A 21,798-nucleotide genomic window follows, 5' to 3' on the forward strand; every position below is an offset into this window, starting at 1 on the left:
TAGAAATTTTTAAAAATAAAAAATAATTTTTTTGGACGGAGGGATGGGGAGAAAAAATTAAAAAAAAATTGGGGGGGTGGGTAGGGGTGAGGGCGGTGGGGTGGGTGGGGGTGGCGGGGCTAGGGTGGAATTGGGGAGGAAAATTTTTTTAAAAAAAAAAAAAAAATTGGGGTGGGGTGGGGGGGTGGGGGGTGGGTGGGGTGGCGGGGCTGGGGTGGGATTGGGGAGGAAAAAATTTTAAAAAAATTAAAAAAAAAAATTTTTGGGAGGGGGGGTGGGGGGTGGGTGGGTGGGGTGGGTGGGGGTGGCGGGGCTGGGGTGGGATTGGGGAGGAAAAAATTTTAAAAAAATTAAAAAAAAAATTTTTTTTTGGGAGGGGGGTGGGGGGTGGGTGGGTGGGTGGCGGTGGGTGGGGGTGGCGGGGCTGGGGTGGGATTGGGGTGAAATTTTTTAAAAAAAAATTAAAAAAAAAATTGGGGTAGGGGGGGGTGGGGTGGATGGGATGGGCGTGGGGGTGGGTGGTGGTGGGTTAGCGGCAAAACATGTCGGGTCGGACCGGACCCATAACAAACGGGTCGGGTCGGATCTGACCCGTCAGGTTTTGGGTCTAAATGGGTCGGGTCTAGAACCAGAACCAGAACCGTTGCTTTATAGCTCAACGGGTAATGAACGGTTCTGGTTCTGGTCCGGGTAATATCCACCCACTGACATCCCTACTTTGAATTATGATTCAGAACCCTAGCCATCGTTCCCAACCGCCACCCTCTTCTTCCCCAGCCATCCTCCCCAGCCGATTTCCCCGCGCCGCCCTACCTTGGCCGACTTCTCATGCACCGCCTCCATCTCTCTTCCCCTGCCATCTCACTGTCCGATGCATCACCTTCCGCCTCTCTCCTGTCGTGTCAGCTCTCAGCGTTTCAACCCCCAAATCTAGAAACCTACGTGGTCGCCGCCGTCCCAATCTCCTCTCCGAGGCGGGACAAAAGCAGGCTCTTGCCTGCTTTGCTTTCCTCCGCATCGCTCCACCTTGCTCTGCACTGCTCGGCCTTGCTTCGTCGCCCCCTATCTACTCCAGTCACAGCCACTCCGCCTAGGGGCTCCCAGGTTATTATCTAAAATTTAATTTGCTATACATTGTAGGATTGTCCTATTTGCAGTTTATTAGTATATGTTATTCGCTTTTTCTTTACATTGAGAGTAAATCCAGTGTTCTGAGATTTGGTGATTTGTCATTTTGTTTTTCACAGGTAATCTCTCTCTGTTTCACAGATGATAAGTCTGAGATTTGAAGTTTAAATGAAATCTTGTATTATAATTAAACTTGGGTTTAATGATTCCTAGTTTGTTAGTCATCTTCTGTAATGAGAATTTAGATACTTAGGAAAACTAGTCTCTATCTGTCCAATTTGTTTTGTAGCGAAAAATTCATAAGGATTAATTTATTATTTTCGGATCTAATAGTACAATAAGTTTCTCTATTCTAATAGAACTATAACTTGTTTAGTTTTAATCTCATATTTGCTTATCTTTTTTTTGCTTTGTTGTGTCTTGAAAATCTTGTTGCAGGTAGTATATATATGATCAATGGTAGCTTGGAAGCAAGGGGAAAAAACTCGTATTTAGTTGTTGAAAAGTTGAGGCTTGAAGAATATTGCATTTAAATTTGATTTAATACTTGTTATTAGATTTTGAAAAATTGTTAGATTGATAGTTGAAATTTGGTTGTAAGACATTTTAGGTGATTGTAATGAATGTTGATGATAATTGATGGTTTAATATCATATTTATTGATTATTATTAATTGGATTTTATTTTATTAAAAAATTACTTTTGGTAGGGGCTACAAAATTAATCTAAAAATTATTTTTTTTATTCCTCAAATAACCTACGAAACCGGTTTTTAACCGGTTTCTATTAGCGTCCACTTATAGCGGTGTCTATTACCGCAAAAGACACCGCTAAAAAGTCACGCTAATAGAAACCGGTTTTAAACCGGTGTCATAAGTACTTACGAAACCGGTTTATAACCGGTTTCTATTAGCATTTTTTTTTAAGACACTTATAACACCGGTGCCTACGAAACCGGTCAATTTAGTACATAGAAACCGGTTTTTAACCGGTTTCTATCAGCATTTTTGTAGTAGTGAACTAAAATAAGACTCAAGACTAAACAAATAAAATCAAAGAATAAAATTAGATAATAAAAACACTGATCCTAGGGAATGTACTGACATTAATTAAACCTATGTATTTAACCTATTGACTCAATTACCAATTTTAATCCAGCCATGATAAAATATCACAATCCTATTCATAATGCTCTCCAATGAACAACTATGAAAATTGATTAATAAATTTCCTATCACATTCAAATCTCAAGAGAATACATTAACTTTAAAGAGCACACAAATAATACATTTCTATAGTCCACCTATCACATTAAAGCCTCAAGGTAAAATTATATCATGCATTACTGAATCGACTGAAGAATTATCACATGTAAGTCTCAAGCTGAACAACTAGACATGCAAATTATTGATAAGGCAATTCACAAGAAATCATGCACCAAGAATCATGAATCACAAGGTGGAAGACAAATTGATATCAACAAATCATACACACAAATTCAATCAACTACATACTACAACCGTAGAATCGAAAACGAAACTAGCCAAACATATAAAAAACATAATTAAATAGAAAACAATTGGAAAGACTGAAATAAATAAAATTCGGAAAGAACTCTCCACGAATAGCTGGAATCTTCAATCTTGCAGAAAATAAATTAAATCTAAGATACGAAAATAATAAATTCTTGTTGGGAACTTGGTAAAATATCCTTGCCCTAGTTTTGATGATACCAAAATCGTTAAGTTTTCTTTGTAATAGACTAGAACTTTTCGAACTCAAGTGTTGGAGTTCTTTTCACTACTACAAAAATGCACATACATAACACCGCATACATAACGATTTTTTTAAAAAACCGTTATGTATGAGCGCATTTTAGGAAAAGATAACGGTTTTGACGAAAAACTGTTATCTATGTAGTGTTGTCTAAACGCTTAGATAACGGTTTGAGTTAAACCGTTAAGTTTGTGCGTTATCTATTAGTTACATACATAACAGTATTACAAAACCGTTAAGCCGACCGTTATCTATGATCATCTTTTTATAACGGTTATTCTAACGTTACGAAAAACGTTATATATGAGTATTATTTACAACGGTTTATTTAACCGTTATGTATACATATTTTGAAAATGGTTATGTATGCATATTTTTTTTAAACTTATATTATATTTAAAAATAGAAAATAAATTATTTATTCTAAAATTTGAATCTATTTGTAAATATAGACTTTGAAAAATTTAAAACTCGTAACGTTTTTTTTTTTTTCATTAAGTAACAGTTATATAAAATCTGAAAAGATTATTAAAAACCTAAATACCAGAAATTGATTAATTATAAAAGTGAAACAAAACATTATTGAAAACCTAAATACCAAACATTATTATAAAAGTGAAACAAAATATTATTAAAATCTGAAAACATTATTAAAAACCTAAATACCAAACATTATTAATATTTTATTATATATTTATATTTTATATTATAATTAATTTTCTAATTTTAACCCTAAACCCTAACACATCTGAAACTCAACTCCTCCTTATTCCTACTCGCGCCGCTCTTCTCACTCTCAGCCTCTCATTCGTCCCTCCATTCCGTCCAGCGCCGCGCCGTGCCGTCGTCCACCCGTCGTCGCCGTGTCGTCTGCCTGTCGCGGACTACCCAGGCTGGGCCGGGCGTCTCCCCTTCCGCGACGCGACAGCCCAGGCGACTACCCCCTTCTCGGTTCCAGTTTCCAGCGGCGAGAAGAAGGCCCCCTTCCGGCGGCAGCCCAGGCGACAGGCGTCGTCCTTGGAGGCGGAGGCGACTACCCCCTTCCGGCTTCCAGTTTCCAGCGCCGACTACCCCCTACCCGACTTCCCCTTCCGGCGCGGCTGCCGGCCTGTACCCTAGGTGTGGGGAGGAGTAAACAGATCGAAATTGGTGTTAAGCCGAAAGCTTTTCCTCAGATCGAAAAATTGAATTATTGAATAGTTTTATTTTTTACTTTTGTTTTTTCTGGATTACTTCTGTGGATTCTGATGAATTTTCGAACTTCAACTCTACTAATTGACTTTGGACTCTTGCCACACTTATCCTTGTAACTGCAGGCTTGATCTATATTAACTGATGAAACTAGATGAAACTTGTGTGCATTTTTTCCCAATTAAGTGAAACGTTTTGCTTCTGCCTTGAATCAGGTGCCTTCTCTCTTGAAGCCTGCAGTTACATTTGCTTCTGAACAAAGGGAAACTATTACATTTGCTGATGTTGCTGGTGTTGACAAGGCAAAAGAGGAGCTGGAAGAGATTGTGGTATGTTAGACTTTCCATAAAATTCTAATCTTTTGCAAATTATATTAATCCAGTATGTTTCCACTTTGGCATTTTAGTCTTGTAGTGAGGACTCACATGATTCATTGTTAGTGATTCTTGGTTATATTTGTGAGTGCTGCTGAGTTTCTTGTTGAATTAAGTTGAGTTCCAACATAATAGAAACCTGCTTTCTATCTTTCAGAAATAATATTTTTGAAATCTAATGTTTGGTTTACGTGCCTGCTTGTACCTTTGTCACACCCCAATTCTTGAATGAATAAATATAATCGAGGTGTGAATAATTCATAGAAATAAACAAGGAACAACCTTGTTAAAACCCGAATAATAAGATAACGAGTCGGGCTAGGCCCCTTTGGATCACAAGTTTTGTTTCATGCTTCTGACAACCGACATTCATTAGCATAAATTTAGTAGTGCAGAGTCTAAGCTCGGTCAGATATATCATTTGTAATTTAACATGAAGATCTTGAGTTGGGAAAACAAAAGACTGATATGAGTAATTGCTACAGCGGAAGTCTAACATAGGAATTTATCGCTAGCCTCAGCTCCGTCCCGTCAGCACCGGCCAGCCAACCTGAAAACATTTGAAAGTATTTTTGGGCTAAGTACTAATGTACTTAGTGGGCATGCATTTTCTGAAACATCTCATATTTTAATAAAGACAGTTTATCCAATCATACTTGACATGACTTAGAAGGTTTTAAATTGAAATAACTTCTAAGCATGTTATGTCGCAGCCCGATATAGCCAGTGATAGCGTATACCAAGTATCGTACGACTAATAAAAATAATCATGAAAGAAATAGAATTTATGTCTTGCTTTAGCGGAAGCATTTGCAACTATACTCTTTTTCAAGAAAGACTTTAAGACTAAATTAAATTACTTGCTTGGTAAAACATAATTCGAGACTTCGCAAGGTTTGAGAGTATTTTCCCTTATGGGATATTACAGGCAACAACAAATTAAATAAAGGGATTCATCAGAGTTGTGCAGCGATGCGTTACTATATGTGTGAAGACATATAGCAGGGAGTTTAATAACTTATAGAGTCAAAGCTTATAAGATAAATGTGAGACATAGGAAAGTCACAGCCAACTGACAATTCCAACAACTTTCACCCATCCTCGCGCCAAGCCAGACCTGCACATTTAGAAATATATGCAGGGCTGAGTACCAAAAAGCACTCAGTGGACACATGCCGGAAATAATTTAAATCTTGCTCTTAGAGCTATATGTCAATCTTGCCATTTTCAATGCATCAACAGGATTTAACTGAGATTAAAAATACCTGTTCACGTTTTTCTGTCATAAACTCATTTGCATCATCATAATAATATCATTAGTCTGCAGACATTATATTCACGGTATGTGCCAACTATGAGAACTCATATACATATATATACTAGGTGAAGAGAAGGAGGCCTCCTTCAAATCACCGTGACCGGCCGACTAGAGACGGCTCACGATCACCTCTGCGCACAAAACCTTTACTGTCATCTAGATCAGTCAAAGGCCGATATCTTGCTTCATGATCATAATCATGTCTTTCATAGAGGCAACATACCATATCTCATTCTCATCAATAATATATATGGCAAGATGACAATTTTCATAATATGCATCAATAATGCTTCAACATGCTTCATTTTCATAGTACTCATCAATAATGCTTCAACATGCGTCATTTTCATAAGATTTTGCATTTGTACTCGTTATCATGGTAGCTAGCCATAATAGAGTTAGAATAAAGCCCACCTGTCTCAGGAGTCGATGACACAACGCTCGGGGTCGTACTAACGCCGGCTGTCACTCGAACCTTTAGTGGCGCACGTGTTTAGATTGCCATGTGACAAAATAAACTCTAGTTAGAATCTCATCTAACTCATATCTCATACTTAAGCTTAAACTTTCATCATGTGCTTAATCTCATCTTATAACTTCTCCACTATTTACCCAACTGGACTTCCCAATATAATCGGATATCTTATCCAATTAAAGGACTCTCAATCCTAGGCAAATAGCATTCAAAAAATCACTTAATCATACATGCTTCAAATAATCACTTATTTCACATAATATGCATATAACTTATCTTAATAATCAAATGACTTAAAAGTCATTATATGAACTTGAAATCTTTTTCTTTGTGGGGAAAATCCCAAATATTCATATAAGCCTTGAAAAATATTTATAAAACTTTCTAGTAGCATTTTCATGCCATAATATGTTGTATAATTCCACCAAAACCCTTTAAAAATTCTTAACACAAAATCAAAGTAAAATTTTCGGACCTTCCAGTTTACCATTCTGTTCTGTCTCGACTTTAACGAATAAACTGCTTTAACTCAGGAATCTCCTGGATTCGAGACTTATACCGATGAAAACCTCTTTGAGTCTAGTTTCGTTTAAAAAAAAGTAGACTGAAAAACTCCAAGTGGTTTAAGATATATGGGTGTTTTCCCACAGTCTACCAGATTCGGCAGTTTGGCACGACTGGAAGCTAGGATTTTTAAAAATTAGTAAACGTTGTCCAAATGCTTTGAAATTTTACATGAGTCTGTATAACACTCGTATCTTTCTCCCATAAAAATATGGGAGGCTGAATATTTTTGAAAGTTACTGAAAAGTGTGACTCCACAGACTGCCCTTCAAAATTTCCGGTGGAAATGCGCAGTAAAAGTTTTATATTTTAAAAAGGTAGTAAACCAAGTCCAAATGACTTGAAATTTTACCAGTGCTTACAAGACTCATATATGTACACACCATAAAATTTTGAAGATTTTTGGACGAGGGAAACCTCGTCGACTCATCAGTCCAGAACGTAAGAAAATTCCCGAAATGGTCGAATTTATCACATATGCACATATCACCTTAGATCTATACTTTCATCACCATTCTCATGCATCTTCACACTAATAACTCATCATGCTTCACTTATCATAACATATAGCCCTTTCAAGGGTTCTCAAGAAACATATCTCTTCCTCTCATGTATCTAACATGGAGAGGTGTATGAGCACATGAAGGTAGTGGAAAGTTGAAAGAATTCATCATGCTTTCTTATATCAAAATTTTCGAGAATTACAAGAGTGGAGAGGGGACTATCATGCTTCTATATACTTCAATATACATGCTTATATATCAAGGAAATATATATATATATAACATGAGAGGAGAATTGAGGTTGCTACCCACAAGATTAATGGAGGTGGAGTAGGGGATGATGTGAAATCCTCTTGGAGCTTGTGCTTAAGATTGATACACCCTTGATGGCTTTAGTGTGTAGCTAGAACACTTTTGGCTTCCTTAATCCTTACTATATTTGGTGAAACAAGAAGAAAAAGTGTGGTGGAGTGAGAGGGGAGGGGCTGCCGAAGGAGAAGAAAAAGGGAGAGAGATAGCTTGTTTGTCTTGATGCCTTGATGAGAGGATGTGATGGAGGGATTGCTTCCATCAATGCATATCTTGACTTAAATGGGATGATAAATGGTGAGTATGTCACCCTCTTAATGGTGCAGGAGAATGAGAAGAGAGAAGGAGAGAAGAGAGAAGAGAGAGAGCCGAGTATGAGAGGGGAGAGAGAGACTTGCATGTGCATGTGTGATCTTGGCTATTAATGCATGATCTTGTAGTAAATGATGGATTAATGGTTGAGGATGTCATGAGATGAGGTGAATAGAGAAGGAGAAGAGAGGAGGAGGAAAGAGAGAAGAGTGAGGGACGAGAGAGAGATATGAAAGAGAGGTGTGAGAGCTTAAAGTGTGGGATTGTGTTTGGCTAACTAGGTTAGCCTTTTAGGGCCTTACTATGCTTGCATGTGTGCTACATTTATGGGGGAGGAGAATGAAGTAATGAGGGAGAGAAGAGAGAAGAGAGAGGGCTGCGTGAGGGAGAGAAACCGAGAGGGAAAGAGAGAGATCGAGAGATTGAGAGAGTGAGAGAGAGTGAGAGAGATCGAGAGATAGAGAGAGTGAGAGAGATCGAGAGATAGAGAGAGTGAGAGAGATATAGAAAAATATATACATATATGCTTGAATACTTTCCATCACTAATTTAGTGTGTAGGAAAATATCCCACGGAAATATATTTATTTTCGTGTGGGAAAACTTATCTCAATTATGATATATCTAATATCATAATAACAATGCATCAAAATCATATGTGAATATTCTACCACGTAAAATATTAATATCACATAGATATCTCAATTAAAATATAGGGCGAAGATAGGCTTCTCTATAATAGGATTTATAAGGCCCGAGAAAAATAATCTTGCCACCTATTAAACTCTAAAAATTTCTTATCTCATTTATTCGCCCACGTGCATAATTCCTCTAGCTACTATTTAAACTCAATTTAAATACGAGCTAGGGCACAAATAGCTTCTCAAAATACGGGGTGTTACATGTTAAAACATTTTCTTTCATTTGTGCGCACATGTCACACTCCCTTTCTGTTACTCGCTGTGATCCCGGACCTTTTAGCCACCGACGGATCCATTTCTCCCATTGCACTTGCCCTGAGGACGTAACTCAGACAAGTTGAATTGACCTCGGGACGCTACCCAGGCAGGCCTTACATGATACATGCTTCGGAACACATCCAGCCAAGCACCCTTATAACGCCTCTTACATGAATTAGTGCCCGATGGAGATCAACCCACCGAATCAACTAACAAGTGTACACAATTCTCAAATAACGTGTTAGGCCATAAGAGAACCTCGATCGATCCATGAATTGCGAGCCTTAAACAGAGCAGATCAAGTGCACATAAACATTTTATTGGATAAACAGTTTGCATTTTCATTGAATAAATAATTTGCATTTCGTTGAAACATTTAGAGCTTAATAACTCAATCATACTTTGTACATTTGGAAAGTAAGCCCACCTGGATAGGCAAAGCCTGAAGATCATACACATAAAAACCTGTCTTGGGAAAGCAGCGCTAATCCCCCTGGTCACAAAGCCTACAAGAAATTCTATTCTTAATAGGTCTCGTGAAGCTAATCTTAAGTCATGGTGTAGTGCTTAATATTCTATGATTCACTTAGCCGGGTTTTTAAACTTTAATGAATAAATATTTAAAAACATTTTTCTTGAGTTAAGAACACCAACAATATTCTTACTCGACTTTCTTTAATAATTGGAATTATAATTAAAACCAATTAAATACTTTTATTTCAAAATAAATGCAATTTCATGTCATGCTTAACATATAATAAGTAATTTACATAAAATATGCACATAATAATAATTTAATATTATTATGCAAATCATTCTTTAAATAAATTAATCAAACTAATTATAGTCAAATTAATTAAATATTGCGTAGCCCATTTAAAATAATTAAATAAAAGACATTCTCCTATTTTTATAAAATTTCGTAGCCCAGTTTATTAAAAAGAGCAGTCCAGACTAATTAAAATCATTTAAACGAGCCCAACAAAAATAGCCCCAAAACTCAAGCCCAAACTGACTTAAGCCCATTCCCTTTCCTCTATATTTTCGGCCCAACAGAAAATAAAACAAATAAAATCGGCCCATACAAAAGCCCAATTGTCCAACTCCAAACCTAGCCCAACACCCAACCTTTTCTCTCCTTCCTCCCATCCGCATTAGTCGCCTCTCTCTCTCTCTCTCTCAAACTTGACTGCTCGTCCCTCTCTCTCTCTCGGACTCACGGTCGCTGGGGCTACCTCCGGCAGAAGCCGACGACCGGCCCTCTCTCTCTCCCCCATCTTCTTCTCCCTCGTTTTCCCTCTACCTACACAGACACACGCACCCAGCGGCTGCGCCGCCCAGCCTCCCTCTTCCTCCTTCTCTCTTCCGGCGGACGACGGCAGCCACCGCCGGATACGCCGCCGCCCCACCATCGAAATCCACCGCCGTCTGAGCTCCCTCCCCTTCACTCAGCCAACCGACAGCAGCAGCAGCAGCCGCCGCTCCGTTTTCCTCCTAAGCGACGACGAGGCGTCGCCGCTTCTCTCGGTCTCCCTTCTCAGGTCGACGGCAGCAAGGCCGCCGGCCGTCGTCCTTCAGCCCCCTGTTCTCTTAACCCTCTCATCTCTCTGCATACACCGGCGACAGACGACGAGGTCGCCGCCGACAACAACAACCAGTCGCACCGCCGTCACCCTTATCTCCCTGACTCGACTCAGCAGTGACAACACCCAACAGACCCAACTCAGACGCACCGGCATCAACCGGCTCGACACAGCAAGTTCAAAGGCAGGGAAGAAATCAAAGCTTCAAAATCTATTTCTTCTTTTCAGTGAAATCCATGTTCTTGAGACAGTTCAAGTCTTGTTTAAAAGCATAAACAAAAGTTCCAGAATCCTCTTTTAATCAGGCTTCATATATATATAGATGTACACAGATCATGAATGCATATATGTTTTCGTATATCAGTTATTGTAGATGAATGTGTGTATGGGTGTGATTCTGAAAGTAATGGAGAATACTGTAAAAACAAGTAGTGAAGTTTAAAGAAAATGAAACCTTAAAACTTTCGGTCGAGCTTGTCTGAACTTGGTTGATTTTGATGTAATATTCGGTAAAAGCTTGGTTCTTGAATCTAAAATATGGAATCTGAGTTTTTTTTTCTTGGCGAGAGAGTGTTGTGTGGGATGAAGGAGGACTTTGGCTGATGAGATAAAGAGTGAACCTTCTACTTCTTGCGAGAATGGGGTGAGTGAAATTGTGGGAGAGGTGGTGAATAATGCAATGTTGCTGCAAGCTAAATTTATAGGCAAACTTAGCCGTAATAGTTGAAGACAATGGCAGTAATAGTTGAAAACAATGCATCAACTTTTGACAATGAGATTATTTGTCGTAAATGCATGGAAATTGGCAAGAGCTGTGAATAGTAGCCTATGTGCTAGCCCATTTGACCAACAGCAAGAATAGATTTGCTGTCGTGTAGTTCAGTTTGAAGGGGAGTTGGTGGCTGCCAATTGCCAAGTGTGGCTAAAAGTTGAAAAAAAAACTAAATGTAGGAGCATGGCTCTTGATGGGAGTCTAAGTGAGGTGAGTGATGATTTGACAATTAAAACTGTCTCATAAAAGAATTGTATCTGTAAAAATCTTTCAGGATAAAATTGTCGAAACTGTAATAATTCTTCAGGATTTGCTAATTAAAAGCTCGTGAAAATACTTGAATGTTAAATTAAATAAATATGCAATGCATATAAATTTAATAACTAAATTTACCAAAGCTTTTGTAAATCATTTTTGTTGGAATTAAAATAAATTCTTTTTCTCAATCCGGCGTGAATCTTCTTAAATCTAAGTTCAAAAATACTCTAAATATAGCTACGAGGAAACGGGGTGTTACAACCTTTGCCTTTTTCCGCTATTTTATATATAGGTTGATAAACAAATCAGGTCTCTAACTAGTATTCGGTTCATTAGATCTTCTTGTTAATAAGTTCCAATACAGTCAATCGAAGAAGAAAGCGGCGGCAATGGAGATGCGAAATAAAATAAGTGGAGACGATGGAGATGGTTTCCTATACATATCAAAGATTCGTCTTTATAGGTATGATTTCAAGTATTACTAATTTGGAATGATTTTGTGGATTTTATATAAATCTATTCTTTTTCAAAGGAGAAACATCGTGTGTAGCCTTAGTTGTTCACTATTATTTATTTTCTTATTTAAATCAAACTCTCTGCTGATGAATCTAGCAATTATTAGTTTCCCATGCTGTGTGATCTTTCTAGGCATATATTTGATCCAAGATCAGTGGTTAGTAATTCTGCACTTGTGGTTTTATTCAATTTGTCTGGTCTTTGGCTTTTATATATATTTCTTTAACTTTAGTTTTTCTGTGTCGATTCCAGCCTGTGTAGACTGCAAACGCTGGTTACGATAAGTATTGGATGCATTTTTTAGTGTTGGAGCTGGTTTAATTTGCTGTAGTAAGTCCGTTTACGTTATATGGGGTATTATTAACAACTCATGATTGCAGTACCTCGACGAGAACAAGAAATTGATATTGGCTATTCTGGATAATCAAAATCTAGGCAAACTCGTTGAATGTGCCCAGTAAGTAATGAGGGAGAGAAGAGAGAAGAGAGAGGGCTGCGTGAGGGAGAGAAACCGAGAGGGAAAGAGAGAGATCGAGAGATTGAGAGAGTGAGAGAGAGTGAGAGAGATCGAGAGATAGAGAGAGTGAGAGAGAGTGAGAGAGATCGAGAGATAGAGAGAGTGAGAGAGATATAGAAAAATATATACATATATGCTTGAATACTTTCCATCACTAATTTAGTGTGTAGGAAAATATCCCACGGAAATATATTTATTTTCGTGTGGGAAAACTTATCTCAATTATGATATATCTAATATCATAATAACAATGCATCAAAATCATATGTGAATATTCTACCACGTAAAATATTAATATCACATAGATATCTCAATTAAAATATAGGGCGAAGATAGGCTTCTCTATAATAGGATTTATAAGGCCCGAGAAAAATAATCTTGCCACCTATTAAACTCTAAAAATTTCTTATCTCATTTATTCGCCCACGTGCATAATTCCTCTAGCTACTATTTAAACTCAATTTAAATACGAGCTAGGGCACAAATAGCTTCTCAAAATACGGGGTGTTACATCCTTACCCCCTTAAAAAAATTTCGTCCCGAAATTTGAAATCTCACCTTCGGGAAACAATTCTGGATATTTCTCCTTCATTTTATCCTCCAATTCCCAAGTTGCTTCTTCTTGCCCGTGATGTCTCCATTGTATTTTGACTAAGGCAATTGACTTATTTCTCAACTGTTGGATCTTTCTATCCAACACAACTTCGGGTCTTTCTTCGTATTTCAGGTCTGGTTCAAGAGATATATCCTCTCGATGAATAACATGCTTCGGGTCAAACACATATTTTCTCAACTGCGACACGTGAAAGACATTGTGAACATTCGCGAAATTTGGAGGTAACGCGAGTCTATAGGCAACAGGGCCTACTTTTTCTAATATGTCGTATGGGCCTATAAATCTAGGCTTGAGCTTTCCTTTTATACCGAAGCGGTGAATCCCTCGAGAAGGGGAAACTTTCAAAAAGACTTTACTTCCCACTTCAAACTGAATCTCTGTGCGTCTAGTGTCGGCATAAGATTTTTGGCGATCTTGTGCTTCTTTAATTCGTTGCCGAATTTGTCTCACAGTTGTGATCATTTCTTCCACTGCGTCAGGACCTAACACTTTTCTTTCTCCTACTTCATCCCAATAAAGCGGAGATCTACATTTTCTTCCATAGAGGGCTTCATATGGTGCCATGTTAATAGTCGTTTGGAAACTATTATTGTAGGCAAATTCAATCAGGGGTAACACTTGTTCCCATTGAGCTCCTCTATCTAACACTACAGTCCGAATCATATCTTCCAAAACTTGTATAGTTCTTTCGGACTGCCCATCCGTCTGTGGATGAAAAGCTGTGCTAAAATTCAACTTAGTACCCAATTCTCTGTGTAAGCTCATCCAAAATCGTGAGGTGAATTTTGTATCTCTATCGGAGGTAATCGTCATTGGAACTCCGTGCAAACGTACTATCTCACGGATATAGATTTGAGCTAACTTTTCAGATCCATGCGTAATAGGAATCGGTATGAAGTGAGCACTTTTCGTCAATCTATCTATGATCACCCAAACAGCGGTATTCCCTCTATTCGACTTTGGCAAAGCAGTGACAAAGTCCATAGCTATGTGGTCCCATTTCCATTTTGGGATTTCCAACGGTTGTAATTTGCCATAAGGTCGTTGGTGCAACGCCTTCACTTGCGGACAAGCTAAACATCGTTCTACAAACGAAGCTATGTCTCGCTTCATGCCTTCCCACCAAAATCTTGCTTTTAAATCTTGGTACATCTTCGTACCTCCTGGATGTGCCGCGTAAGGAGTGTCATGAGCCTCGCTCATGATTTCATTTCTTAATTTCTCATCATTGGGTACACAGATTCTTCCCTCAAACATCAATGCATTATCTGCTGCTTCTTGATATGAATCAAGCTTCTCGGTACGGATTTTCACCCGCAATCTTTCTAATTTCTCATCCTCTCTTTGCATACTAACAATTCTTGATCTTAGATCGGGGGTAACACTGAGTGTCGCCATGATCAAATCTGTGGTTTGCGGTGGAAATACCACTTCCAACCTTAACCTTTCGAATTCTCTGACCAAGTCATTTTCCTTGGTTAGGATACATCCTAACTTTCCTCGTTCCATTCTACTCAAGGCATCTGCCACGACGTTGGCCTTGCCTGGATGATAATTGATTCCACAATCATAGTCCTTGACTAATTCTAACCATCTTCTTTGTCTCATATTCAGATCCTTTTGCTCAAAGAAATATTTGAGACTCTTATGGTCGGTGTAAATTTCACACCTTACTCCATAAAGATGGTGTCTCCAAATTTTCAATGCGTGCACTACTGCTGCTAGCTCTAGGTCATGTGTCGGGTAATTTGCTTCATGTGGCCTAAGCTGTCGCGAGGCATAAGCTATTACCTTTCCCTCTTGCATCAATACACAACCTAGTCCTTTCTTTGATGCGTCCGTATAGATAGTATATTCCTTGTTTGCTTCTGGGACGGCTAGTACTGGGGCGGTGGTCAATCTCTTCTTCAATTCTTGAAAGCTTTGCTCACACTCGTTCGTCCACAAGAATTTGACTTCTTTCTTGAGCAGATGAGTTATAGGCTTGGCTATTTTGGAGAAATCTTGTATAAAACGACGGTAGTAGCCTGCTAATCCTAGAAAGCTACGAATTTCATGAGGTGTCGTTGGTGATCTCCATTCTTGCACTGCTTGAACTTTGGCAGGATCCACTTTGATTCCCGCAGCTGAAATGACGTGGCCTAAGAAATTGACTTCTCGTAGCCAAAACTCACATTTGCTATACTTAGCATAAAGCTTTTCAGCTCTTAGCTTCTCTAGCACAGTTCTAAGGTGCTCTTCATGATCCTTCTCATTCTTTGAGTAAATCAAGATGTCGTCTATGAATACCAACACGAATTGATCCAAATATTCGTGAAACACTCGATTCATGAGATCCATGAATACGGCGGGGGCATTTGTTAATCCAAAAGGCATCACTATGAACTCATAGTGTCCGTATCTCGTGCGGAATGCTGTCTTTGGAATATCCTCAGGTCGTATCCTCAATTGGTGATACCCTGTCCTTAAATCTATCTTTGAGAAAGCGCGTGCTCCTCGAAGTTGATCAAACAAATCGTCTATACGTGGCAAAGGATACTTGTTCTTTAGGGTCACCTTGTTCAATTCCCGGTAATCGATACACAATCTTAAACTTCCATCTTTCTTTTTGACAAACAGGACCGGTGCTCCCCAAGGCGAAGCACTGGGTCGAACGAATCCCATGTCCAACAACTCTTGTAGTTGCAACTTCAGTTCTTGCAATTCTGCTGGTGCCATCCTATATGGTGCTTTGGATATTGGTGCTGCTCCAGGTTCCAAATCGATCGTGAATTCCAATTGTCGGTTCGGGGGTAGACCTGGTAGAACGTCAGGGAAAACGTCTTGATACTCCCGCACTACAGGTACATCTTCAATCTTCACTTGTGCTTCCTCTTCTTGGTTCAAGTATACTAAATATGCTGTCGCACCTTTTTCTTTTAGTATCTTGTTCGCTTGCACTGCAGAGATGATAGGTGTCTTCTTCCATTTTCTATTGATGGCATAAAAACATGTGGGTTCCTCGCCTGGTGGCTGGAATGATATCCGTCTCTGCTCGCACTGTATCACCGCATGGTGTTCTGCTAACCAGTCCATTCCCAAAATGATGTCTGTGGTCCACATTCGCATTAGTCTTAACGTCTTAGCCTTAAGCTTAAGAGGTCCTAATTCGAATTCCAAGTTAAGACACACATGAGTAACTGTGGTGACCTTTCCTAAGGGAGTAGCTACCCTTAGTTGTAGCTGGGCTGGTTCTATATTCAGTTCTAACGTATCCACACAGGTATGTGAGATGAAAGAATGTGATGCTCCCGTATCAAAGAGAATAACAATGGGTACACCTTTCAGTTCCCCAATACCTGTTAGGTTTCCTTGATTCTTATCCTGATTCTTCTGATTGATAGCATACATCCTTTGATATTGCTGTGGTCTTCCTGCTTGCGGTGCAGGTAGCTGCTTGTGAGGCTGGTTTGGACGGCGAAAAGATTGTTGCTGTAGTGGTTGAGGTAGAGGGAGAATTCCTTCCATTGCCCTGAGCTGTGGGGTTGGAAACTGATTGGGTCTTCCTCCACTCATCCCTTGCTGTCGGTTGGGGCACTGGCTCGAGTAATGCCCTGGTTTTCCACAAGTGAAACAATTTGAGTTTCCAGCTCTGCACACTCCTGTGTGTAACTTGTTGCACTTAGGACAAGGGGGTATCCCTTGGTGTCCGGGGTGTGACGTCGCTGGTCTACCATAAAAAGACTTATCGCCCTTCACGAAGGGAGGCTGAACATTCTGGCCTTGCCATGGCTTCTTGCCGTCATTTCTATGATTATCCCATTTGCGTTTTCCTTTCTGTCCTTGATTAGAGTAGGGAGTGTTTGATGCTTGCATGTAATGGCCTGATGGAGGCGTTGGTGCGTGTGTTGCTTTCTCCGGCTGCATTGCTAGCTCCATATCTAGAGCTCTGTTCAAGGCCTCGGCATAGGAAAGTGCCGTTTGACTTGCTAATACCACTCTTATCTCTTGCCTCAGTCCGGCGCAAAACAACTCGGACATCTTCTCATCCGTATCCACTCTATACGGTGCATAGCGGGCCAGATCGCAGAATAGTCGATCGTACTCCACTACAGTCTTATTCCCTTGCTTTAAGGTAGTAAACTCCATCTCTTTCTTTTTCCTATAGCTTCTGGGTATAAACTTTTCACACAGGGCAATCTTAAAAAGATCCCAAGTGAGTTCGTCTAACTGCTCTGGGGCCATAGTTTTCTGCTTTGCTTCCCACCAATAGTCGGCGGTTCCTTTCAGCTGGTAAGACACGCACATAAGACGTTCTGCGTCGTTGCATCTCAAAAATCGAAAGATTCGTTCCATAGCACGAATCCAATCTTCCATTTCAGCAGGGTCTCCCGTGCCTACGAAAGTCGGTGGGTTCTGTCTTAAGAAAAGTTCTTCCACTCTCCTATCTTGAGGTGGAGGCGGCGGCGTAGGTTCTCTGGGTTCTTCCTCATTCTCGGGTATATTTCTGTTCACTCTTCGTGGAGGCATTATGACAATCTACAAGTTTGGGTCAAAAGATAAGTTCCTCTATGTGACAAGGCTTCTCATACTCTAGTCTCATAGCTGAGAAATTCACAACATATCACGCATCTCATATATATATCATGCATCTCATGTATACACATATATAATATATATTTTCACATAGAGTATACTTAATGCGTCAAAGTACTTTGCTTTCAATCAATGTATACAAATTGACAATTGCTTCATAACAATGCATCAAAACAAGTAATCTCATTACTCATTTAGTCAAAAATGGCCACTTTGGCCCATCATGTATATACCGTGAAAATTGCCTCAGTGAGGTCTTCCTTTGTACAAAATGTATACTATGATCTATAACTGCTATAGGTCAGTACAAAGTACTACTCTGTTAAAGACCTAGCTACTGCATCAACACTGCATCTATGTACAAGCAGCCCTACCACTGGGTACAGATACTATCCGTTACCCGTGTACTATAGGGGCCTAACAAAATAAGTACAAGCCCTGGCCTGGGATGGAACTATCCATTGCCAGCCAAAACTATGGGCTATCTAAACAAAGCTACTATATACATATGCATCTCTACATAATACTATCATATCAATACCATATCCACCCATGACCTCTACCGTCATCCCGGCTACCCTCGTCACTCCCATCCTCCGTAGCATCATCACCGTCATCCTCTCGAGCGTCGCCCAATCGAGGCACATATGGCACGCCGTCCTCACTGTCAGAGTCAGCACGGTGAAACGAGTCGTAAGAGGCTCTCTCTCGAAGCGGATCCCCTCGAGGAATGTCCGTCTCGAATGCCAGGCCCATGCTAGGAAGATCCAGGGGCTGTGAGACGAGAGTCCCAACAACCGGGACTGATCCTGCGTCGTCCTCCGGGTCTCTAGCCATCCCCTGGGGTCGTGAAGGCCCTGGTGCGAAAGGGTCAACATCAGTCATGGCAATCTCACCCTCTCCAACAGTAGGGAGGGGAGGAACAGGGAGGGTCTCACGAATGGGGCTCATCAACTGCTCAAGAGTGTCGATGGCCTCAGTAGTGTCAATGGTCATCGGGGTGACATAGGATAAATATCCGAAGGTCGGGGAGTACATCCCGGGAGAAAACATGGGGTAGTCAGGGTCCAAGATAGCAATAGGAGGAGTCTCATCCTCGGGCAGAGTACCCTGAGGAAGTGAAGAAATAGGGTCAGCAATCGGCTGGGAGCTAAGGAGATCTAGTCCCAAAGCCGTCAAAGGATCCTCAGTCTCAGGAAGGCCCTGAGGCTGACTCTCTGCCTCCCCCTCTCGGGTGTCACTCTCCGTGAGATAGAAATATGGAGGGTTCGCATACATCACGAACCGGCTCAACAGTACGACTAGGTACTCTAGAAACCGCACCTCAAAACCACCCGGTGCCAACGGGTCGTAAAAATCAGGGGCTATGAAGTGGCACCAAGCCTGCCAATGGGGTGGCATCCTGTAAGGTAGGATCTGCATGGCCTGCTGCGCTGTGACTCCGTACTCTACGGCGTCTATCCACCTGTGGTGGAAACGGGCCAAGAACTCCCCAATAGTCTCATGGTGCTCTAAAGTACAGTCGTAGAAAGCCTGTACTATATCGTAACTCTCTGCCATGCTATAAACAAAATAACAACTCGTGTTATTCAATTAAGTCAAACATGACTTACTCGTTATTACTCAATAACATACTTGCTTGTCGATGTTCTTCTATGATTCTCATAGTGCATCGGTATCAACATTGATTCCGATAAAAATTCCACCATCTTTCTTATTAAATCAACAAAAACAAGTATCAATAACATTGCATCATGCACTAATCGTGCCTCTTTCTCAACTTATAAAACACTTTCTCATTAACTTGCTCAATTGCATATCTCATGCTCATAAGAAACTTTAACTTACTCAAATGCATATCTCATGCACATAAGTAACTTTAAACTCAATCAAATGCATATCTCATGCATATAAGTAACTTTAAACTCAATCAAATGCATATCTCATGCATATAAGTAACTTTAAAACTTTAACTGCATACCTCGTCAAGCTGGCGGAGATGGGGTGTTGGCTCTTGTCAGTGACATAACTCTTTTTGTCTAAGACTCTAGCTTAGACTCAATCAAGAAGAGACTCTATAAGGGATTATGCTCAGAGCAGACGAGCTGCTCTGATACCACTCTGTCGCAGCCCGATATAGCCAGTGATAGCGTATACCAAGTATCGTACGACTAATAAAAATAATCATGAAAGAAATAGAATTTATGTCTTGCTTTAGCGGAAGCATTTGCAACTATACTCTTTTTCAAGAAAGACTTTAAGACTAAATTAAATTACTTGCTTGGTAAAACAAAATTCGAGACTTCGCAAGGTTTGAGAGTATTTTCCCTTATGGGATATTACAGGCAACAACAAATTAAATAAAGGGATTCATCAGAGTTGTGCAGCGATGCGTTACTATATGTGTGAAGACATATAGCAGGGAGTTTAATAACTTATAGAGTCAAAGCTTATAAGATAAATGTGAGACATAGGAAAGTCACAGCCAACTGACAATTCCAACAACTTTCACCCATCCTCGCGCCAAGCCAGACCTGCACATTTAGAAATATATGCAGGGCTGAGTACCAAAAAGCACTCAGTGGACACATGCCGGAAATAATTTAAATCTTGCTCTTAGAGCTATATGTCAATCTTGCCCTTTTCAATGCATCAACAGGATTTAACTGAGATTAAAAATACCTGTTCACGTTTTTCTGTCATAAACTCATTTGCATCATCATAATAATATCATTAGTCTGCAGACATTATATTCACGGTATGTGCCAACTATGAGAACTCATATACATATATATACTAGGTGAAGAGAAGGAGGCCTCCTTCAAATCACCGTGACCGGCCGACTAGAGACGGCTCACGATCACCTCTGCGCACAAAACCTTTACTGTCATCTAGATCAGTCAAAGGCCGATATCTTGCATCATGATCATAATCATGTCTTTCATAGAGGCAACATACCATATCTCATTCTCATCAATAATATATATGGCAAGATGACAATTTTCATAATATGCATCAATAATGCTTCAACATGCTTCATTTTCATAGTACTCATCAATAATGCTTCAACATGCGTCATTTTCATAAGATTTTGCATTTGTACTCGTTATCATGGTAGCTAGCCATAATAGAGTTAGAATAAAGCCCACCTGTCTCAGGAGTCGATGACACAACGCTCGGGGTCGTACTAACGCCGGCTGTCACTCGAACCTTTAGTGGCGCACGTGTTTAGATTGCCATGTGACAAAATAAACTCTAGTTAGAATCTCATCTAACTCATATCTCATACTTAAGCTTAAACTTTCATCATGTGCTTAATCTCATCTTATAACTTCTCCACTATTTACCCAACTGGACTTCCCAATATAATCGGATATCTTATCCAATTAAAGGACTCTCAATCCTAGGCAAATAGCATTCAAAAAATCACTTAATCATACATGCTTCAAATAATCACTTATTTCACATAATATGCATATAACTTATCTTAATAATCAAATGACTTAAAAGTCATTATATGAACTTGAAATCTTTTTCTTTGTGGGGAAAATCCCAAATATTCATATAAGCCTTGAAAAATATTTATAAAACTTTCTAGTAGCATTTTCATGCCATAATATGTTGTATAATTCCACCAAAACCCTTTAAAAATTCTTAACACAAAATCAAAGTAAAATTTTCGGACCTTCCAGTTTACCATTCTGTTCTGTCTCGACTTTAACGAATAAACTGCTTTAACTCAGGAATCTCCTGGATTCGAGACTTATACCGATGAAAACCTCTTTGAGTCTAGTTTCGTTTAAAAAAAAGTAGACTGAAAAACTCCAAGTGGTTTAAGATATATGGGTGTTTTCCCACAGTCTACCAGATTCGGCAGTTTGGCACGACTGGAAGCTAGGATTTTTAAAAATTAGTAAACGTTGTCCAAATGCTTTGAAATTTTACATGAGTCTGTATAACACTCGTATCTTTCTCCCATAAAAATATGGGAGGCTGAATATTTTTGAAAGTTACTGAAAAGTGTGACTCCACAGACTGCCCTTCAAAATTTCC

At 39.6% G+C, this 21,798-nt stretch overlaps 1 protein-coding gene and 1 long non-coding RNA gene across 2 annotated transcripts; one reads left to right on the forward strand and one right to left on the reverse strand.

Annotated features, from left to right (window-relative positions):
- The first annotated feature begins 3,694 nt into the window (after positions 1–3,694).
- On the forward strand, positions 3,695–12,488 carry LOC130997122 (uncharacterized). The gene is made up of 3 exons (XR_009092978.1): positions 3,695–4,023; positions 4,311–4,424; positions 11,886–12,488. It is a non-coding gene; the product is annotated as an uncharacterized LOC130997122 (long non-coding RNA).
- A 2,735-nt stretch (positions 12,489–15,223) lies between these two features.
- LOC130998501 (uncharacterized) lies at positions 15,224–17,679 on the reverse strand. Its single transcript, XM_057923918.1, has 2 exons — positions 15,788–17,679; positions 15,224–15,296 (listed from the first exon to the last, which is right to left on the reverse strand). Exons 1-2 carry the CDS (start codon positions 17,677–17,679, stop codon positions 15,224–15,226), a joined length of 1,965 nt encoding a protein of 654 aa, XP_057779901.1.
- Between the last annotated feature and the right edge of the window lie 4,119 nt (positions 17,680–21,798).

The sequence above is a fragment of the Salvia miltiorrhiza genome, chromosome 8, assembly GCF_028751815.1.
Source record: "Salvia miltiorrhiza cultivar Shanhuang (shh) chromosome 8, IMPLAD_Smil_shh, whole genome shotgun sequence".
Taxonomy (NCBI): domain Eukaryota; kingdom Viridiplantae; phylum Streptophyta; class Magnoliopsida; order Lamiales; family Lamiaceae; genus Salvia; species Salvia miltiorrhiza.

Coding starts and splice junctions, on each gene's coding strand:
- LOC130998501 (XM_057923918.1), bottom strand. CDS start 17,679: ATGCCTCCACGAAGAGTGAACAGAAATATACCCGAGAATGAGGAAGAA. Junction 15,297..15,787: donor CCTTGGGGAGCACCGGTCCT/GTTTGTCAAAAA, acceptor ACGTCATTTCAG/CTGCGGGAATCAAAGTGGAT.